The 20,390-nt window shown below is 38.1% G+C and overlaps 2 protein-coding genes across 2 annotated transcripts in view; one reads left to right on the plus strand and one right to left on the minus strand.

Moving 5' to 3' along the window:
• The window catches only part of BTC (betacellulin), a 543,453-nt gene that overhangs the window by 229,400 nt on the left and 293,663 nt on the right, over window positions 1-20,390 (minus strand). The window lies entirely within an intron of this gene.
• Window positions 9,375-19,664, plus strand: AREG (amphiregulin). Its single transcript, XM_007519806.2, has 6 exons — window positions 9,375-9,628; window positions 10,722-10,967; window positions 14,543-14,744; window positions 15,434-15,589; window positions 18,072-18,183; window positions 19,495-19,664. The coding sequence occupies exons 1-5, from the start codon at window positions 9,568-9,570 to the stop codon at window positions 18,163-18,165; spliced, it is 759 nt and encodes a 252-aa protein (XP_007519868.1). The 5' UTR covers window positions 9,375-9,567; the 3' UTR covers window positions 18,166-18,183; window positions 19,495-19,664.

A 20,390-nucleotide genomic window follows, 5' to 3' on the forward strand; every position in this document is an offset into this window, starting at 1 on the left:
TAATATGAGATGGGAAAAATTGATTGTCTCAAACCTTTTATATCACAGGCTGAGTCTTTTTAATACATAGGCTGAGTCTTTGATATGTTGACTCTCTTAAAAGCTTAGATCAGGGAGAATAGAAGCAACCAGTGGCACAGCTATATGCAAATAATGTCAGAGGACATAAATTATGGTAATGTTGAATATTATACAGCAAATCCTAACAAAGGGATTTTTCAAAGTTAACCCAATTACCAAATAATGTGGTTATAGCAATAACTATCCATTGTCTTCTTAAACCCTAAGACAGCAGGAACCGCGTGCTTCCTCTTTAGAGCTTATATTTCTCCCAGTCCTGGAACATCTGGGGTGGGGCTCACTTTCCTGCATGCTACTCTCAATTCATACCAAATGATATTGCATCCACTGATCCCTACGTAATCAATGCAATGAGTACCACCTCAGCATGCTTCACTTCAGACTGTGTCCAGAGAAGTCAGGCATGGAATATCAACCCTTCAGCCTCATTACTCGGGTGAGATCTTTCCTTTCAAAGTATTCTCAAATTCCATTCCAGGAGGTTCACTTCCTAATAAAATCCCAAAACCTAGATATAGACCAGTTCCCATAAGATAGAACATATGTTCACATGTATCCATAAATTAGGGCTAAATATATACCTGAAAGCAAAAATACACAATAGTCTGTAGTGAGTCAGTATAAAGTTCATAATGAAATAGTGTCTACTTAGACTTAGATACCCTCCTCACCTACTTCCTATTATAGTTCTCTCTCTCTCCCTCCAAAGCTAACCTCATCAAAACAAAGACTGCAAAAGCTGAATAAGGGAAAGAGACTGGCATATTGTAATGATGACTCTTTATTCACAATCAGGCCACCCCATCAGCTGGGGCCCTATTTGGGGACTCCTGAGATTCCCAAACAGACTTGATGGGCCTAGACCCTGAATAAATCCCTCTCTCCATAGTTACTGGTCATTCCTAGGAGGAACAACATAATAGATCTCTTTGTGGGCCCCCATAGGACTTTGCCCTCAACTTGGATCAACAGTGGTAGAGAATGTTTCATCCTCTGAATGGAGGCCGGACAACATACTCTATACTACAACTGAGGAACATGGGTCCTGATATTGTGGCAGCTTGGAACATTCCTACTTATGACCACAGAATGTGAGCTCAGATCTACAAGGATGCAGAGGTCACATAGACTTCTAAGTTGAATATGGGCCCCAGATCACATCAACTTGATGGGGTTTACAGTCAACAATGTATGCACCTTTCCCATATTTGAGAGCTATTTTCTTCCCTGATCCAGCTTTCTGGTCCTTCTGCCAGCTATGACACCACCTCTCTCGACAACAGTTAGGATCCACCTGCATTATCAGATTTCAAGCTCAGGCAACAAACAAACAAACAAACAAACAAAAAACACTAATATAGCCACAGGCCCTTTGGAATATGACTAAAATATGCCTACTAGCTATCTACAAAATGTAGGTCCCCCCAACTCCTCATCTGCATTATTCCAGCCTTTAGGTCCATGATTGGTCAACAATTTGTTTGGCTTTGTTAACTCTCTTTTCAACCACCAGGTTCCAGATCCTTGCATGACGCTGTCCAGACTTCCCTGGAAAGACGACCCCACCAATGTTTCCTGGAGCTCTGTTTCCCCAGACCCCTTTCCCACTAGGGAAAGAGAGGGATAGTCTAGGAGTATGGATCAACCAGTCAACGCCCATGTTCAGCGGGGAAGCAATTACAGAAGCCAGACCTTCCACCTTTTGCAACCCACAATGGTCTTGGTCTATACTCCCAGAGACTTAAAGAATAGGAAAGCTATCAGGAGAGGGGATGGGATACAGAGTTCTGGTGGTGGGAATTGTGTGAAGTTGTACCCTTCTTATCCAACAGTTGAATCAATATTTCCTTTTTATAAATAAAAACAATCAATCAATCAATAAAAAAAGATGTAAGGCAAAAACCTATCTTTCAAAATTTTCATTTTCCCTATTGCAGTAATTATAGGAATTTTAGTGAATTTCATGCTTTTGTTTTATTCTGATGAGCCAGGTCTTGTGCACAGCTGATTTTTCAGGAAAAAAAAATTTTCTCTAAGAGTACTTCCTCATCTAGATAGAAGAGACAGAAAGAGAGGCAGAGAGACCATAGCACCAGAGCTACTCCCTGTGCTGTGACATTCTAATGCAGGTCCTGTCCATCTCAAGGCAGGTGCCCTACCTTGGGAGCTGTTCTTTTTGCTCATAAATGCCATTCTGACATTCAATCAAATGTATGTATGTATATATTGCCTCCAGGGTTATTGCTGGGGCTCAGTGCCTGCACCATGAATCCACTGCTCCTGGAGGCCATCCCGCCCCCCTTTGCTGCCCTTGTTATTGTAGCCTTGTTGTGGTTATTATTGTTGATGATGTTGTTCATTGTTGGATAGGACAGAGAGAAATCGAGAGAGGAGGGGAAGACAGAGAGGGGCAGAGAAAGATAGACCTGAAGACCTGCTTCATCGCCTGTGAAGAGACTCTCCCTGCAGGTGGGGAGCCGGGGGCTCGAACCGGGATCTCTAAGCAGCTTCTTGCACTTTGCCCCAGGTTTGCTTAACCCGCTGCGCTACTCCCCGACCCCCAATCAAATGTATATTTCTTTTTTCTGTTGCCCTTGTTTTTTTTAATTGTTGTAGTTATTATTGTTGTTGTTATTGATGTCAGCATTCTTGGATAGGACAGAGAGAAATAGAGAGAGGAGGGGAAGAGAAAGACACCTGCAGACCTGCTTCATCGCCTGTGAAGCAATCCCCCTGTAGGTGGGGAGCCAGGGGCTCGACCAACATCCTCATGCTGGTCCTTGTGCTTTGCACCATGTCCGCTTGACCCGCTGCACTACCGCCCAACTCTCCAAGTGTATATTTCTTAAGAAATTCTTTAAAAAATTTCCCTATCACATGGTAGCACTTTATCACCTGTTTTTCAGAATGAATATAAGTCTTTGTGTTATTGAAATGTTTTACATTTCCTTTTTGTCACACAAAATAATATGTGAGAATCCCTTAACTGCCCAGTAATTGCAGACTGAAAATACCTTGGAATACTATCTTGAGACATAACTAAAGCTAGTGACTTTTGGGAAGAGAAGAAATCTAGTAGCACAATTTACGTATTGTACAAATGGGCAAATAATTTGGAAGCGAAAGAATTCAAATGCAAGGGCTATAAAATAATTGAAGCAGTCTAGGTTCGAGCCTGGTCCTTATTACACTGGGGGATATTGTTGTGTTGTGGTCTTTTTCCCTCCCTCCCTCAGTCTCTCTCTTTCCATCTAAAAGTCTGTCTAGAGTGGTAAAGCCCTAGCATGGAAAAAAAAAATAAGAAAAAATTTAAAAATCAAGTTTAAGACAAAAATATTGATTGCAGAAAAGAAATAATGGATATAACTGATTTTTAATAAAATGCATAGCTGTATTTCCAGTTTCTCTTTCTCTGCAAGTTCTAGACATTTATTTATTTGTTTATTTTGCCTCCAGGGTTATCACTGGGGCTCAGTGCCTGCTCAACAAATCCACTGCTCCTGGAGGTCATTTTTTTTTTTCCTCCAGGGTTATTGCTGGGCTCGGTGCCTGCACCATGAATCCACCGCTCCTGGAGGCCATTTTTCCCCCTTTTTGTTGCCCTAGTTGTTGCAGCCTCATTGCGGTCATTATTGCCATTGTTGACGTTGCTTTGTTGTTGGATAGGACAGAGAGAAATGGAGAGAGGAGGGGAAGACAGAGAGAGAGGGGAGAGAAAGAGACACTTGCAGACCTGCTTCACCGCCCATGAAGCGACTCCCCTGCAGGTGGGGAGCGGGGGCTCGAACCGGGATCCTTACGCTGGTCCCTGCGCTTTGCGCCACATGCACTTAACCCACTGCGCCACATGCACTTAACCCACTGCACCACCGCCCGACTCCCGGAGGTCATTTTTTATTGGATAGGACAGAGAGAAATTGAGAGAAGATGGGAAGACAGAAAAGGGGAGAGAAAGATACCTACAAATGTTCCCCACTACTTGTGAAGTGATCCCCCTGCAGGTGGGGAACTGGAGACTCAAAACCAGGATCTTTGCTCTGGTCCTTATGCTTCTGCACCATGTGCGCTTAACCTGGTGCATTACCACCCTGCCCCCCTATTTATTTATTAGCTAACAAATTCTTTTTATGTTATACTGGTCACAAGACTTCAACACACATGTTTGGGAAGTATGACATACAAATGCCATCTTCTTTGCAATTTAACTTGTTTTTGCCTAGGAGTGGGATACATAGCAATGAACTTTTTAAACATTTATTTAAAAATTTTTAATTATCTTTATTCATTTATTGGATAGAGGCATCCAGAAATCAAGAGGGAAGGGGGTGTTAGGGAGAGAGTCAAAAAGACAACTGCAACACTGCTTCACTCACAAAGCTTTCCCACTGCAGGGCTTTCACTGCTTCACTCACAAAGCTTTCCCACTGGGGGCTGGAACCTGGGTCCTTAAGTATTGTAAAATGTGCTCTCAACCAGGTGCACCACCACCTGGCCCTGCAAATAACTCTTCATATATAATATTAAAACATTGATATTGCAAAAAAAAAAAAAACAGTCACTGAGCTTAGAAACAAATTTTTGTTCATACAGAAATACAACAAAATTTATATACATGACTTATCTTAGCTAAAAATATATGAATATTTAAAGAGACTATCTAGACTCATAAGGGAAATACATCAAATACATATCATCAGTAACAGCATAAAATATTTCTTGAAGCATGCATGTATCAATTTTTAAAGCAAATAAAAAAATAAAAGATTTGGCAACTAAAAAATTATTCATCACAAAATTCCGAGTGTTCAATAACAGGAGTAATAAAACAACAAAATAATAATTTCCCCAATAAAATGGTTTGGAAAAGAATCAAAACAAGAAATACACGGACACACAAACACACATATATATCAGAAAGTGTAGTGCATATAATGTTCTTTTGTTGTTCTCTGTTTATAGTGCTGGGACCTTGAGAATGTGTGATTTCAATGCTCCCTGGATGCTTTCTGATTCAGATAGAGAAAAAAACAGCAGATGGGCAATGGCATACCAGGCTAAGCTCACATAGTATGAAGTGCAAAGACCAGCACAAGGATCTGGGTTCCCCACCTGCAGGGGGGAAGCTTCCCAAGCATCCTGAGGGGTGCTAAGAAGGATGTTTGAGAAATGATAAGTGGGTGGGGAAGATAGCATAATGGTTATTCAAAAGGCTTTCATGCCTGAATTCTGAAGTCACCAGTTCAAAGCCATGCACCATAATAAGCCAAGTGCAGTTGGCAAGTAATAACAATAATAATATTAATTCTGCAATTTCCTAATGTCCTATAGATTTTTCAGATCCACTTCAAGGTTTCTATTTATTCAGCAACCTTCATTCTTTAAAAAATTTTTTTTATTTATAAAAAAGAAACTGACTAAATGATAGGATAAGAGGGGTACAACTTCACACAGTTCCCACCACCAGAAGTCTGTATCCCATCCCCTCCCAGATAGCTTTCCTATTTTTCATCCCTCTGGGAGTATGGACCCAAGGTCTTTGTGGGATACAGAAGGTTGAAGGTCTGGCTTCTTTAATTGTTTCCCTGCTGAACATGGGCATTGACAAGTCGATCCATACTCCCAGCCTGTCTTTTACTTTCCCTATTGGATAAATGCTCTGGGGAAGCAGAGCTCCAGGACACATTGGTAGGGTTGTCTGTCCAGGGAAGTCTGGTTGGCATCATGCTAGCATCTGGAACCTGGTGGCTGAAAAGAGAGTTAACATACAAAGCCAAACAAATTGTTGACCAATCATGGACCTAAAAGCTGGGATAGTGCAGATGAAGAGTTGGGGGCCCCTCCATTTTGTAGATAGCTAGTAGGCATATTGTAGTTAAATTTCAAAGGGCCTGTGGCTATACTAGTGGGTTTTTTTTGTTTGTTTATTTGTTTTTTTTTTGCCTGAGCCTGAAATCTGATATGCAGGTGGATCCGATGTCATAGCTGGCAGAAGGACCAGAAAGCTGGATCAGGGAAGACAGTAACTCCCAAATATGGGAAAGGTATATAAATATTGTTGATTGTAAACTTCATTGATTTGATGTGATCTGAGGCCCATATTCGCTTAGGAGTCTATGTGACCTCTGCATCCTTATAATCTGAGCTCACATTCTGTGGTCATAAGTAGGAATGTTCCATGCTGCCCCAATATCAGGACCCATCTTCCTCAGTTGTAGCATAGAGTATATTGTCCAGCCTCCCTTCGGAGGATGGGACATTTTCTACCATTGTTGATCCAAGTTGAGGGCAAGGTCCTATGAACAACCCTCATTCATTCTGTTGATTATTTCTTAGTCCCATACTAGGTTAGGGAACCATCAAGTTAACAGAGCAATAAGAATCGTCGGTACTTGAATTTCTTGGCATTTTTATTTCATTTCATCATTCAGAATCAATAGTATTGGACACTTGTATGGAGTTGGTTTTCTTCTCATTCATACATTCCATCATGTGATGAATCATCAATGTATTCTGCATTGTGATGCAATTATGATGCTTCATGTCATCATAAAATGTTCAGAATGGTTAATCAAATGTGAAGTAGGTACAGAGTTCACGGCTTGAAAAAACTGAAGATTATTTCATTATATCTGTGAGTAGTTTCATTATAAGAACTGCTTAGTTCTTCACTGTGATTAATACAGTATGATGATTGTAATGCCAAGACTGATAAAAATAGTTACCATTTACTGCACAGGAACTAAAGGCTAGTAGGATCTGCTGTGCTGATTTGCTTAACAGCAGGCAGATGGGCAAGCTGAATCATCTAAATATTTAAAAGTTTAGTATGTGGTTCAGTTTGCTAGGTTTGCTCAGATTCGGCTAAGCCATGGTGGAATTTGTATATGGAAAGTTAGTTGGTTTGAATACCAAGTCTAGTTGTTCTATGACACTATGCTATCATCCATATCAGTGTAAATTATCACCCTCTAGATTTCCAACTGGAAAAAAAGAAAGAAAAGAAACAATTTGCAATGTAAAAAGCCCACTTTGACAGCAAAGAGAAAGTGAATAACTTCTAATGACAGATTGACAAATATGTACAACTTGTATAAATCTTCATAAGACAGAATAAGAAAAGGGGGACTTAAAAATGATATGTGTAACAGTAGAGAGATGAAAGTGTGGAGGTTGGTAGCCTGAACTCTAAGCAAAGTCTCCAACATCTTTTGAAATCTGAAGGCAAGGGTCTGAAACTGCATCACAGTTACCTCATACAGCAAAAAAGATGACACTGTATGCCTCTGCTAATCTTGCTCCAGAACTATCAGTGCCCTCTTTCTACCCCCTTTTTTTTTCAACTTCAACTTTTAATCATGGCATGTCATTAGGTATACTTATAATTTCTGTTGACAAAGTCAGTAAATGGTCTCCTTCCTTTCCTTTCCTTTTGCGCAGTGTATCCCGGATATACACAGGCAAACACCACATCCTTGTCTTCCATGGCACTTTTGAGTCTTTTTCTGACAGAATAAAATTATACTGAAATTCTGGAGAGAAGGACACTATTTGTCATTCAATATACCTCTTAGTGCTCCACCTCCATGAGAAATAAAATAGATTACATGAAATATTTCTTCAAGCACTGAAGTGAAGTTGATTCATAACTTTATTTCATCTATGAACCGTATAACAGTATTTACTTTACTCACTACCATACACCATTAAAAAGTAAATAGTTTTTTTTTTTTTTTAAGTAACCTAGAACTAGGACATATGCACAGTGATCTACATTCCTTAAGAGGCAGTTTTACTGGATCAGAGAAGAGATAGGTATCTTCAGGACAAGAAAATACTTAGTAAGAACAAAGTGTTTTTTTTTTTTTTCCCTTTCTAGTCCACAAGTCAAGAAAAATCTGGTTCTGGAATTGTCTCTATACCAAAGGTAGTCAAATTAAGCAGCTCCTCTCCTCTTCATTTCATATAATGCCTTGATTAAATGTCCTGCTAGGGTCTGAATGGCTCCTCAAAGCTTATCTTGGGATTTGAGAACCATTAGGTTTGCATACCACCCTTCATCTCAAAGCCTATAAAACGATTTATGGAGATGATTCCCTTAGGCTAAGTGTTGTTCTCTCCAAATCTCTTTTCAAATATCAGTGTAGTCTAAATATTTTTATCAGAGTGAAAAGAAACATTTTTAGGACCAGATGAAATCGAATGCAAATCCATTTGGCTTCCACCGTGACCAACTAGGAGTCCTCTTTGTTTTTTTCTAAAACAAGTGTTTGCTCTCCTTATAAAAAAGTACAGTGATACTCAAGGTTATTAAGAGAGATAGTGTAGGCAATATTTTAAGTGAAAAGTCCTGCAACAATAAATAGTCAATAAATATTGATTTTGATGAGAGCCCTAGGGAGGTGGAACAGTGGATAAAGTCTTGGACTCTCAAGCATGAGGTTTTGAGTTCAAAAACTCTGGCATTTCACATGCCAGAATGATACTCCAGTATTCTCTCCTCCACTCATTAGTAAAATAAATAAATAAATAAATATTATTATTATTAACAAATAAATAAAAAGCGTAAGACTGTGAGACACCTGACTGAGTGGCCCATGTCACAATGTTTAAGCATCTAGGTTCAAGCCCTCCATCCTCAACTGCAAAGAGGAAGCTTGACAAGTGGTGAAGCAGTATTTCTTTTGCTCTCTCCCTCTTTGTTTCCCCCTTCTCTCTAGATTTCTGTCTCTCTTGATAAAAAAAAAAATACATATATAAAATATTTTGAAATTTCTTTTAAACAAATGGGAAAGGCTGTGGTTGAAAATTCTTCACAGTAGTGCGTGACAAAGGGTACTTGGTTGAGACATAGGCCTTTCTTTGTCAAAGCTATTAGTCTATGATGTTTGAGTCATTCTTGAGCTTAAAGCACTTTTACATTTTAACGAGAAACTTTTCTAAATCCTCTGTTAAAACATAAGGCTCAAAGAATATACAGAGGTTTGTCCGAGAGTTTGCAACGAGACATCTGACCATCAGATCCCAAACTCCACACCCGCACGTGAATATGGGTACACTAGTTGTTATTGTTTGTTTGTTTCTCTCCCCTCGCAGCTAGGAGTTTAATTTTCACTTCCTCCCTGCTGTTTGCTCTGCTCCGGGGAGGGGAGGTGGGGTGTGTGCGGCTTTGGGGTAGTAGCCCTGGGGCGCCCCACCCACAGCCCAGGCCGTGACGTCCAGGCCATGACGTTACCAGCCCGGGAACCGCCCGGCCTATAAAGCGGCAGGTGCGCGCGCTCCGCTGGAATGTTCTCACACCTAGCGCCGCAGCCCAGAGGGAACCCGGAGATCCCGAGGCAGGCGAGCTCCCCGCGCCGCGCCCGCTCCGAGCCGGGCCGGGTCTGCGAGCGCAGTGCCCACTCCCGCGTGTCCCCTCCTCTCCCCCTCCAGTCTGCAGCTCCAGCCGAGTTACCCCAGAGACCGCGACGCTGCCGCTCAGAGGAACCAATGAGAACCCCGCTGCTGCTGCTCGCACCCGTGGTGCTGTGGCTCTTGATCTTGGGCTCAGGTGAGGACACCCCTCCCCTGAGCTGCCCGCGCTGCTCCCGAGAACGGCAGAAGCGGCCACCCCTTGAGCTTTGCTGCTGCTTCTCCCATCAATACCCTTAGGCGTCCCCAACTGTGTCCTGGGGAGTTGATCACCATGTCTCCTGTCCTGAGTTCACTTACTCGCAGGGAGCAGTAGAAAAGCAGGCAGGTATTTCAGACGGTCCAGGTTAGCCAGAGGGTGCCAGGAAGAGACCATGTACCTCGACTAGTTTCAGCTGAAGGAGATCTTAGAAATCATAGATATCGTATGACTCAAACCCACTGTTTTACAGATAAAACGTGGGTCAGAGAGGTGAAAAGATTTTCACAGGTCTTAAGAGTTTGGTTCTAGACACAGGAGTGCTGACTCCTTCTTAAATTCTCCACCTCCTTTGTGTAGTGATTTTATCTTTACCTCCCTCGAGGGCCACACAATGTCACAGGGAGAAATTAACTGTAACACTGACACTTTTATTGAGACCTAAAAGATAAAGAAGGGACTTGAAACTCTGGATCTCGAATGCTACCTAGAACCCAGTTTCTTTTCTATATAAAAGTAACAATGAAACAGTAAGATTGTAAGAATGTGTCAATATCAACTAGCATTGATATTACTTTTACATTTTATATACATCATTTTTGAAAAATGTGAGCCCATCTTTAACAATTCTTACATTTAGATCTAGAACTTGTCTATTAAAATGGGACAAGTAGCATTTTGATGAACACAAACGCATTTGGTATTTAAAATTATGGAGATATTTAAACCTACCTGTTAAATAATCACAGTAGATTAATTTGCCCAATCAACAATATTTTTGATGTGGAAATTAATGTGAATTGCCTGTGGAAAAGAAAACCTTCATGAAAGAAGCTCTGTAATTGGAACAGCTGAGTCTGCTTGTTGGCAAAATGTGAATTTGCTTTCATAAGTGACTCAGTCGTAAACAATAGCACATGTGCAATAACTGCTTTGATATCAGAAGATAAACATTTCTCCTGAATGCAGCTGAGTGGGGAGAAAGATTCCCCACATTACCTTCTAATTTCTTTCCTTGTTTTTTCTTCCATAGCTCATTGTGCTGCTGGATTGGAGGTCAATGACACCTCCTCAGAGAGAGAATCATTCTCTAGGGACCACAGTGCTAATGGATTCGAGGTTACCAAAAGAAATGAAATGTCCACAGGAAGCAAAATTTCCCCTGTGAGCCAAGTGCCTTCTAGTAGTGAACTATCCTCAGGGATTGACTATGACTATTCAGAAGAGTATGATAATGAACCACAAATATCTGGCTATATTGTAGATGATTCAGTCAGAGGTGAGTAGAGGATAAGGTGAACAGGTGGCCTATGTGTGTATCAGCAAAACTGCTTCAAAAGAAGGGCCTCTCCCTGAATCTTCTACTGACTTTCTTGTGTTGGATACTCACGGGCAAAGCTATAATTTGAGACAGGAAGGGTTATCTGTAGGTAAGCCCTGGAGATATTATTTATTTACTTATTTATTTTATCAGAGCACTGCTCATCTTTGGCTTATGGTGGTGCCTGGGACCTCTGTACTTCAGGCATGAAAGTCTATTGCATAAACCACTATGCTACCTTCTTGGCCTGCTAACACCTATGTTATACCTAAATTTAATTTTCATAGCAACTTTATAAAGTAAAAATTACCATTACTTTACAAATGTGATATAACTGGTGCTAAAAATATTTTGTGTTCTGTCCATAGCTAGCAAGCAGTTGAGCCAGAATGCAAACTCCAGTCCATTTGATTTCAGACACTATCTTCTTTCCCACTGTACTGATATTCCAATATGGGAGATAGATATCAACTAGCCTGAACCTATTAATGTGTTGGCTTTTACATATACTCCTCAATGCTACTTTTCCATGATTAATTGCATTTTCATGTAAATTAAACAAAAGGAATCAATGGGGATAATAGCAATTGGACTTTAGCCTGTAAGTGCTAGTTGTTGAAAAACTAGTAATAGCAGCAGCCTGAGAGATGGCATAGTGCATAAAGCACTGGACTCAGAAGCATGGAGTCCTGAGTTCCATCCCCAGCATTGTATGTGCTAGACTGATGCTCTGCTTCTCTGTCTCCTCCTCCTTCCTCTGTCATAAGTAAATTTTTACAAATAATAATCTAGTGACAGTAATAACTTTCTGGAAATAATAAAAAAGTACAAACATGCATGCATGCATGAATTTTATATTGTTAGTCGAAGTTTATCACCGGGTTCCATTTACCAATTAAGTAAGAGTGACCTATAGTTTCCTTCTCTTTTGCCAATGTATACTTTTAAAAGTATTTACATAAAATGAAGGCACCAAGATACTGTTTCCCACACTCTTATTACTTAGATCAGCTCTGAACTATCCCCAAACCACTCACTGTAAGAGGACTCAACTCACTTTTCTTCTGAGCTTAGCTTCTCTAAATCCATCCATTTTTCCTGACTCCCAGAATTGGTGACTGGAGAGCAGGTAGCTTTATAGAGAAAACAACTTGACTAATGAACAGCTAGCTAATTAAGGAACTTGTGATTTTATGCAAGGTGGGGAAGGAGTTCATTTGTATTTCTTATTTGTGGGTTGATGAAATGTAATCATTTAAGATGGCTAGAAACTTCTCTCTCGTAATTTATAAGTTGTCAACATTCCAAAAGGTCATAGATTTCTGCTCAAAATTCACTATGTTTTTGTGTATGGAAACTAGGGCTCACATAAGCTGGATTTCACTACTTGGCCACTTTTTAATACACACACACACACACACACACTCTGGAGGGATGGAGTGAGGGAGGGAAGAAAAAGGGAGGGAGGGGGAGAGAGAGAGAGAGAGACTGAAAGTGAGAGAGAGCTTCCTCCAGTGTAACACCTCCCATGTGGTGGCAGAGTTTGAGCCTGGGATTTGGTGAACATTCTCTTTGGCCTACACTGCATTTTAAAGCAGAATGAAAAAAACAACTCTTGAAAAGCTGTTGAACTCATGGATAATGACTATGATAGCACTTCAGCCTATGACTGTGATGTGTCTCTTACTAAAATTTTTTTTTTTTTTTTCCTCCTCCAGGGTTATTGCTGGGCTCGGTGCCTGCACCATGAATCCACCGCTCCTGGAGGCCATTTTTTTTTCCCCCTTTTGTTGCCCTTGTTGTAGCTTCGTTGTGGTTATTATTATTGCCCTTGTTGACGCAATTCGTTGTTAGATAGGACAGAGAGAAATGGAGAGAGGAGGGGAAGACAGAGAAGGGGAGAGAAAGATAGACACCTGCAGACCTGCTTCACCGCCTGTGAAGCGACTCCCCTGCAGGTGGGGAGCCGGGGGCTCGAACCGGGATCCTTACGCCGGTCCCTGCGCTTTGCGCCACATGCGCTTAACCCACTGCGCCACCGCCCGACCCCCACTTACTAAAATTTTTAAACTGACACAGTGCAATGTTTCCAGTAGCAGGCCTATCATCAGAGGAGAGCTTCAGTTTAAAAATCAAATAGCCATATGTTAAACATTCTTCCTATTTTGTTAGTGGTGTTAAAATAAGTTGCTATTTTTTCATATTTATTTGCTTCCTTAATCACAAGGTTCTTCTATCTTTGATACTTTTCAATATGTTTCTAATTATTTGTAGTTAGTGGGACCACAGTTATGAGTGGAACTATATCTTTATGGGATTATGCTCTTTTCACTCTCCTCTGATTGCCAAGTTCTTTCTCAGAAAAATCAATTAGAGATTAATATAGAGTATTCACAGCTCAACATGGAAACCCTGTCTAGCATTAGCATATGGGTAAAATATACTTTGCATAAGTATATTAGTGAGCAAACATTTCTGTAGATGTGAAGAATTAAAATAAATCTCTATAGTATCAAATACAAGTATTCCAGACCCATTGATTGACCACAGAAATATGCCCCTTAAAAGTTCCTCCAAATTATACACTGTTGTTTCTGGGAGCTGGAGAAAATTGGTTAACTCTAGGGTACAATCCTCAGATAATACTCACTAAATCCTAGTCATGATAGTAAGCACAAGACTGATATGCTTAAATAATACCAACAAGTATATCCAAGTCTCACTTTAATCAGTGGCATTGACTTTTTCCAAGAGAAAACACTAGGTGAGAAGACAATAGGTCTTATAATTCCTGCACTGCTATTTTTTTAGCTGTTTGTCATAAGGTGAATTACTTGTCTTCACTACCACTACACTTTAGTTTTGTTAGTTAATGTGGCTAGCAACATATTCACTGTGATTCTGATTTAGTTAGTGTTCATTACAAAGAACTTGGATATATTAGAAATTCAATAAATAGGGAGTCTGGGAGGTAGCACAGTGGGTTAAGCGCAAGTGGTACGAAGTACAAGGACTGTCATAAGGATCCCTGTCAGAGCCCCTGGCTCCCCACCTGCAGGGGAGTCACTTCACAGGCGGTGAAGCAGGTCTGCAGGTGTCTGTCTTCCTCTCCCCCTCTCTGTCTTCCCCATATCTCTCCATTTCTCTCTGTCCTATCTAACAACGACATCAATAACAATAATAACTACAACAATAAAAAAGAAATTCAATAAATGTTGAAAATGCTTCATACATTTTCCAAGATAGTAAATTACATTATCATTAATAATAGTAAAATGAGAACAGTGCTGCTACCAATAAAATAAACAAGTTTCTGTGTTAATAAATAATTAATGGGTACATGTTTTCTTAAGTGCCGCTGTATAGAAATTCTCTTTACCCAGTTATTGTTAAAAGAAAAAAAACCGAGATAAATATGCCTGTTATTCCCATGAGCTCTGATTGTTTGAACATCTTTCTCTTGTGTCACCAGCATGACATTAAAGGTGAAGAGAGACTGATGTCAATAAATCTTCATTTGTTTTTCTTTTCAGTTGAACAGGTAGTTAAGCCCAAGAAAAACAAAACAGAAAGTGAAAAGACTTCAGAAAATCCCAAAAGAAAGAAAAAGGGAGGCAAAAATAGGAAAAATAGAAAAAACAGAAAGAAGAAAAATCCATGTGATGCAGAATTTCAAAATTTCTGCATTCATGGAGAATGCAAATATATACAGCACCTGGATGCAGTAACATGTATGTAAGTAATTCTAAGTTATTATGGAATTCTGATTTTCTGATTTCTTATCTAGAATTCCTTGCAATTGAAAATCATGTACTTTTCCAAGGTATAAAATAAGGGTTGACAAACTTTTTTTTTTTTTAGAATTTTGTAAGGGACCATATAGCAAATACTTTACACATTATGAGTGAAAATTATGCATGTACTGCAATAATGCAAATAGTAGAAACCATTCTTAATTTGCACAGTGTGGAAAACCTGACAAATGACCAGATTTGGTCCATGGTCAGTTTGCTGATCCCTGATGTTATAAAACCTCTTTTTGCAAAGGACCCCACCTTTTTTTTTTTAACCCACTACTATGGAAGGTTAAACTCCTTCCTCCCTAAAAGCTGATAACACATTAGTTTATACTGTAATGTAGTCACTGTGTAACAAGTCACTGAGCTCATCAGTCAGTCATAAAAGGAGCATACATAAAAAAATGGTATTTCTTCTTGGAATATCACACCTGAACTAATCTCAGCTTATTCTTAGAAGAACTTTAGCTCAAACACTTCTATGTCTTTTGATTTTGAAATATAATTATACGGCATGAACACTTCTTAGTATTAGAATTGAATGGATATTTATGACCTGGAAAGTAAGCATAAAAATATTTGGAAAGTTTTCAGAGGCTGTAATTTAAAAATTTGGGTTCTTTACAGATGTCATCAGGATTACTTTGGTGAACGGTGTGGCGAAAAGTCCATGAAAACTCATAGCATGGTTGATGGTGATTTATCTAAAATTGCTTTTGCAGCCATAGCTGCCTTTGTCTCAGCTGTGAGCTTCACAGCTATTGCTGTTTTAATTACAATCCTGTAAGTATAGCATAACTTAAACATTTTTAATCAAGTAATGCTAGTTTAATTTTTTAGTATTTATTTTTATATATTTTATTTATTGGATAAAGACAGAAATTAAGAGGAAGGGGGAGATAGAGAAGGAGAGACAGAGGGAGACCTGCAGCACTGCTTCACCTGTAGGTCCTCCTACAAGTGGGGACCAGGGTCTCAAACCTGGGTCATTGAGCATGTGCACTCAACTAAACATGCTACCCACCTGGCCCTCCTTTTCAGTATTTTTATCATGATGTTCAGTCACATTTCAGATGAATTACTCTACTGGTAGCATATAAAATTTGGTTTATAACTTTATATATTTTAATGATAAAAATCATACAATATGTTCAGAATTCATATTACTTTGCCCATCATTAAAACAACACAACATGTAAAGCATAAAGCCCTTTTGCAAAAAAAAGAGAAAAAAAAGCTAAGATAGGCTTTTTTTTTTTTAAAGTTCAACGTTGATGGTTTTGTTTCATGCTATATTTCTATCTGTAGCTACTTCTAAATCTCAGTACTAGTATCACCTATAATAATTTTAAGCTTAAGCAAGTCTTCCAGAAGCTAATTGAGATCTGGTTCATAATAGGGTGATAGAGATATTGCTCTGGTACTAACACAAAGAGCTTAAAATAAGGGCCCAAGGGGGTGGGGGGACGATATGTCTTCTATTCTAGCAGAATACTAAATTCCTAGTTAGCTATTTTATAGCTTGACACTGATCTATTTTGAGTTGATGGCTATGTTGTTATTGTCAAGTGCAATATGGGAACTCAATTCTTAAAAACAGAAAGAAGGTGGAGTTGTACCTTTCTTATCCTATGGTTTTTGTCAGTGTTTTCTTTTTATAAATAAAAATTTTAAAAAAAGAATTTTAATTTTATAATTTTATCAAAAAAAATAGAAAGAAGAAACATTTCCTCCATATGGCATGGTATAGGAAGCAGAGACAATCCTGCTACTGTTGCACTCCAGCAGTATCTTGCCTGTGCTCACCATAACACATATCAAAGTTCTCACACAGCACTTCATGACCAATGAATGTTAGTACTAGACTGTTCCAGGTAGTAGGCGCTGGTGGATTTATCAAAATGGCATTGTCTGTCATACAGGAGTCAGTGAATTAAGGAAGTTGGGGGAGGGCGTGAATGGCTCTATAATGACTCATGTGCTACTAGAGCTTGGGAAAAGCAATAGACTCATTATTCTAATTTTAGGTCTTGGTAAATGACTTTAACAACTGGATTGTGTGTATGATCTACCATTCTTGCCATTCAAGAAACAAGGGGTTATCTTCTGCCATTGTTTGCTATTATTTTAAATGCAGATCAGATAATGATAAAAGGACACATAAAATCTTTTATGATGCACATAAAGTTTGATGTGTGGTTTAAATTTGTTTTGTATACCCTGGAAAGTATTTTAGTCTGTCAGTACCTCAACTAGATAGGCAAATATATTTAAGATACTCTGAGTCAAACTATTATAATTATACAATATAGAAAAATAGAAGAAAAAAAGAATGCCAGTTAAAGATAGTTACTTCAAGTATAATTATTCAAGTTTAGGTATTCATCAGTCTTTGGAAAAGTTTAGGAAAACTTTATAATGTAGGTACTCTTAAACCTAAGTAGCATTTCCCTCTCCTTTTCTCCCATATTCACCTTGCATTTGAAACATTTAACATGTTAGCCTAAGGCACAATTTTTAAAATAATTTCTTTTGTAATCACAATGCAAAATGTTATGATCTTAATAATACTTAATAGATTTATTAAAGACATAAAATAAAATTGGTTCTACATCATCAACAAATCTTTAAAACATTGAGGTTTCTTTTTCTTTTTTTCTTTATTTTTTTCAGAGAGGGAGGGAAAGAAAGCACAGGACATAACTTCCTTCAATGCAGTGGGGGCCAGTCTCATGGGTTCCCATATATGGCAAAGCAGCATACTAATGAGCTATTTTGCTGACCCTAAACAACTGAATTTTTAACAGAAAGTAATAGTGCATAAAACTAGAAGGAACTACACATTATATTTAGACATAAGTAATAACATCCAATATTTTTGTAAGCCTTGTTAAAGATTTTAAATTGGCATGAAAATGAAGCCCTTCTATAGTAAAATTGCTATTTTGGTCCTCCAGTTGTGCATAGAAGCTACACCAGGCTTTGTGGCAACAAACATATGGACATGACTCCTGTGTTCTGAAAGACTGCACCTCAAGGCACATTTATTTAGATTTCAGTTCTCTTAAAATGAGTTTACATAAAGTTAACATAGACATTCAATTAATAGTTACATTAGTAGTATTTTATTAACTGATTTTAGGTTTAGGCTTGAGAAGAGTGACTGTGGTCTATAAAAACTCATGAAAAATTATTCTCCTGTACTTCTGAAAAATCCTTTGTCAACAGGTTAGTAACATGTTAGTAAAAGTCTTTTTCTCTAAAGGCTTCGGAGACGATACTTAAGGGAATATAAAGGAGAAGCTGAAGAGCGAAAGAAACTTCGACAAGAACATGGAAATACTCATGTCATAGCATAACTGAAGATGGTATTACAGGTTTGTGTATTAAAAGATAACTATATATAATTTTAAAAATATAGAACATTATATTAAGAAAAATGAGGAAGTTAATCCTTTGATAGGTTAGATAATTTTAGAAACTTGTGAAAGAAGGTTCCCAAGTTCAAATGGGTGTTTTGGGAGATAAGATTGAAAGGACAAGTTGATTTCACGTGACAGAAAGCTAAAGTCATGATAAGACAGAGTTGATTTTTTTTTTTTCAAGAAAGGAAGTGTGAAGGGGCACTGAATTTGAAATATAGCTTGGTTAAAGTATACATTGTAATTTTTATTCTTAATTTTCTTTCTTAAATATGGAGAGCTGAACATGTTATAGGGAGAAACAGATAGGGTATGGAGAGGGCTATTTCATTGATAAATCAAGTGAACATCTATTTAGACAAACTTCCAGGGGATGAGAAGGAGGCAAGGAGACCAAGGACTCACTAAGAACCAATGAGAAGGAATTCCATTTCTTCAGACATTTAGGAAAAGTCATGTCATACTGATTTTTTTTTTGTATTCAGGAGGCTTAAGAATGATTCAGAAGACTAATAGGCACATTCCCAAGTCAAAGCTTACATCCACTAAATTATTATTTCCATTCTTAATGAAAGTTACAGATACTTGGAGAGCTACTACATTGAGTATTTGTTAAGTGAAGGCATATGTCCTGAGCGAATTACAGAGTTAATGCAATAACCTCACAACATGGATAATTAATCATGTTAATTCTATACTTGGTATTTATTGCAGCAAGATATATTGATATATTGGTTTGATGTGCTAAAACTAAGGCCAACTATATGAATAATTTCACTATTTATTGCAATTGAGATTTATCAAAGCATGCACCAGAATGATTTTTAGAAAGGGAATCTGCTATGTTGGCATGTGGTGGCTGCCTATTAACTTGTAGCTACTATTATTATGTCCTTGGTACTAATTATCCAAAATTAATTGTATATAATAAAGGTTCTGACTAATTCACCTTTGTTTTTAATTATGTCTACTTCATAGATTTAGTTAGGAAAACTCATTCTCATAATTGCTTCTTTTTTTTTTTAAAGCAAATTTGACCAAACATATTTGAGTATTTTGAGTCTTCCAGCTAAGTATGTACATGTGAAACAGGGATTCAAGCCAAAATGACAGTTTATCTTTGAAAAAAAAAAAAACTTCTAGAATTTTTTTTTTTCATATTTTAGGAAAAAATGTGAAAAAAATTTTGGTGCCCGATTATCCCTTGGTACTTAACAGTTATGATAGAACTGAACTCACCACTAATACTTTTTTTTTTTCTTTCAGAGTATCAGACCAGAGTCACTGCCAGGATATGACCATAAGTGATGAGTTGCTCCCTCTTTTTAGTGGACTATCAGAGCACAGAATATTTGTTCTGATGGCTTTAAACTATCAATGGTCACTTTTTATGCTGTCTTATTTCTGTACATAAAGATGCATGGAGATAAAAAGTATTTTTTCAAGTTGTAAATAATTTATTTAATATTTAATGGAAGTGTATTTATTTTACAGCTTATTAAACTTTTTTAATCAAAAAGATTGAGAGTTTGGATGTTTGGGAATTATCAGACTCTAGGGTATTTTTCTTCTGCCATTTAGATGATCACTTTAAAAGACATATTTCCTGCTTTTGTTTTTTATTACTATATTTATGTTGATTCTTCACAATGCATTTCTCTTTTTTGAGAGCACTCTCCATTGCCAAAATATAAACTAGAGTCAGTCTTCTCCCAAATACTATTACAAATCTCCCTTGACTTATATAAGGCTCCATCTTGAAAACTCATTATAAGTTGAAAATGTCACAAGTCAGAAATGCATTTAATACTCCAAACCTACTGAGTATGATAGTTTAGTTTAGCTTACTTTAAATATGGCCAGAATGTATATTAGTCCACAATTAGGCAGAATTTATCTAATGCAAAGCATATTTTTGTGTGAGGCGAATGTGATAGATAACCAGGATACCATGGAAACAAAAGCATATTTTTGTAACAAGTGTGGGATATATCTGACCCATGGTCCATGTATAGCCCAAGAAATTATTTGGCCCTGCCAAGGCAACCTCAGGCAAAAACTGAAGTTCAATGAGCTAGGAGCTCTTTTCATAACAACATTAAGTGCAATTTTTTTACCTGATAATTTTGTATGGTCTTGCAAATGAGGTTATCAAAATCCAA

This window comes from Erinaceus europaeus, chromosome 3 (genome assembly GCF_950295315.1).
Source record: "Erinaceus europaeus chromosome 3, mEriEur2.1, whole genome shotgun sequence".
In the NCBI taxonomy this organism is placed as follows: Eukaryota; Metazoa; Chordata; class Mammalia; order Eulipotyphla; family Erinaceidae; genus Erinaceus; species Erinaceus europaeus.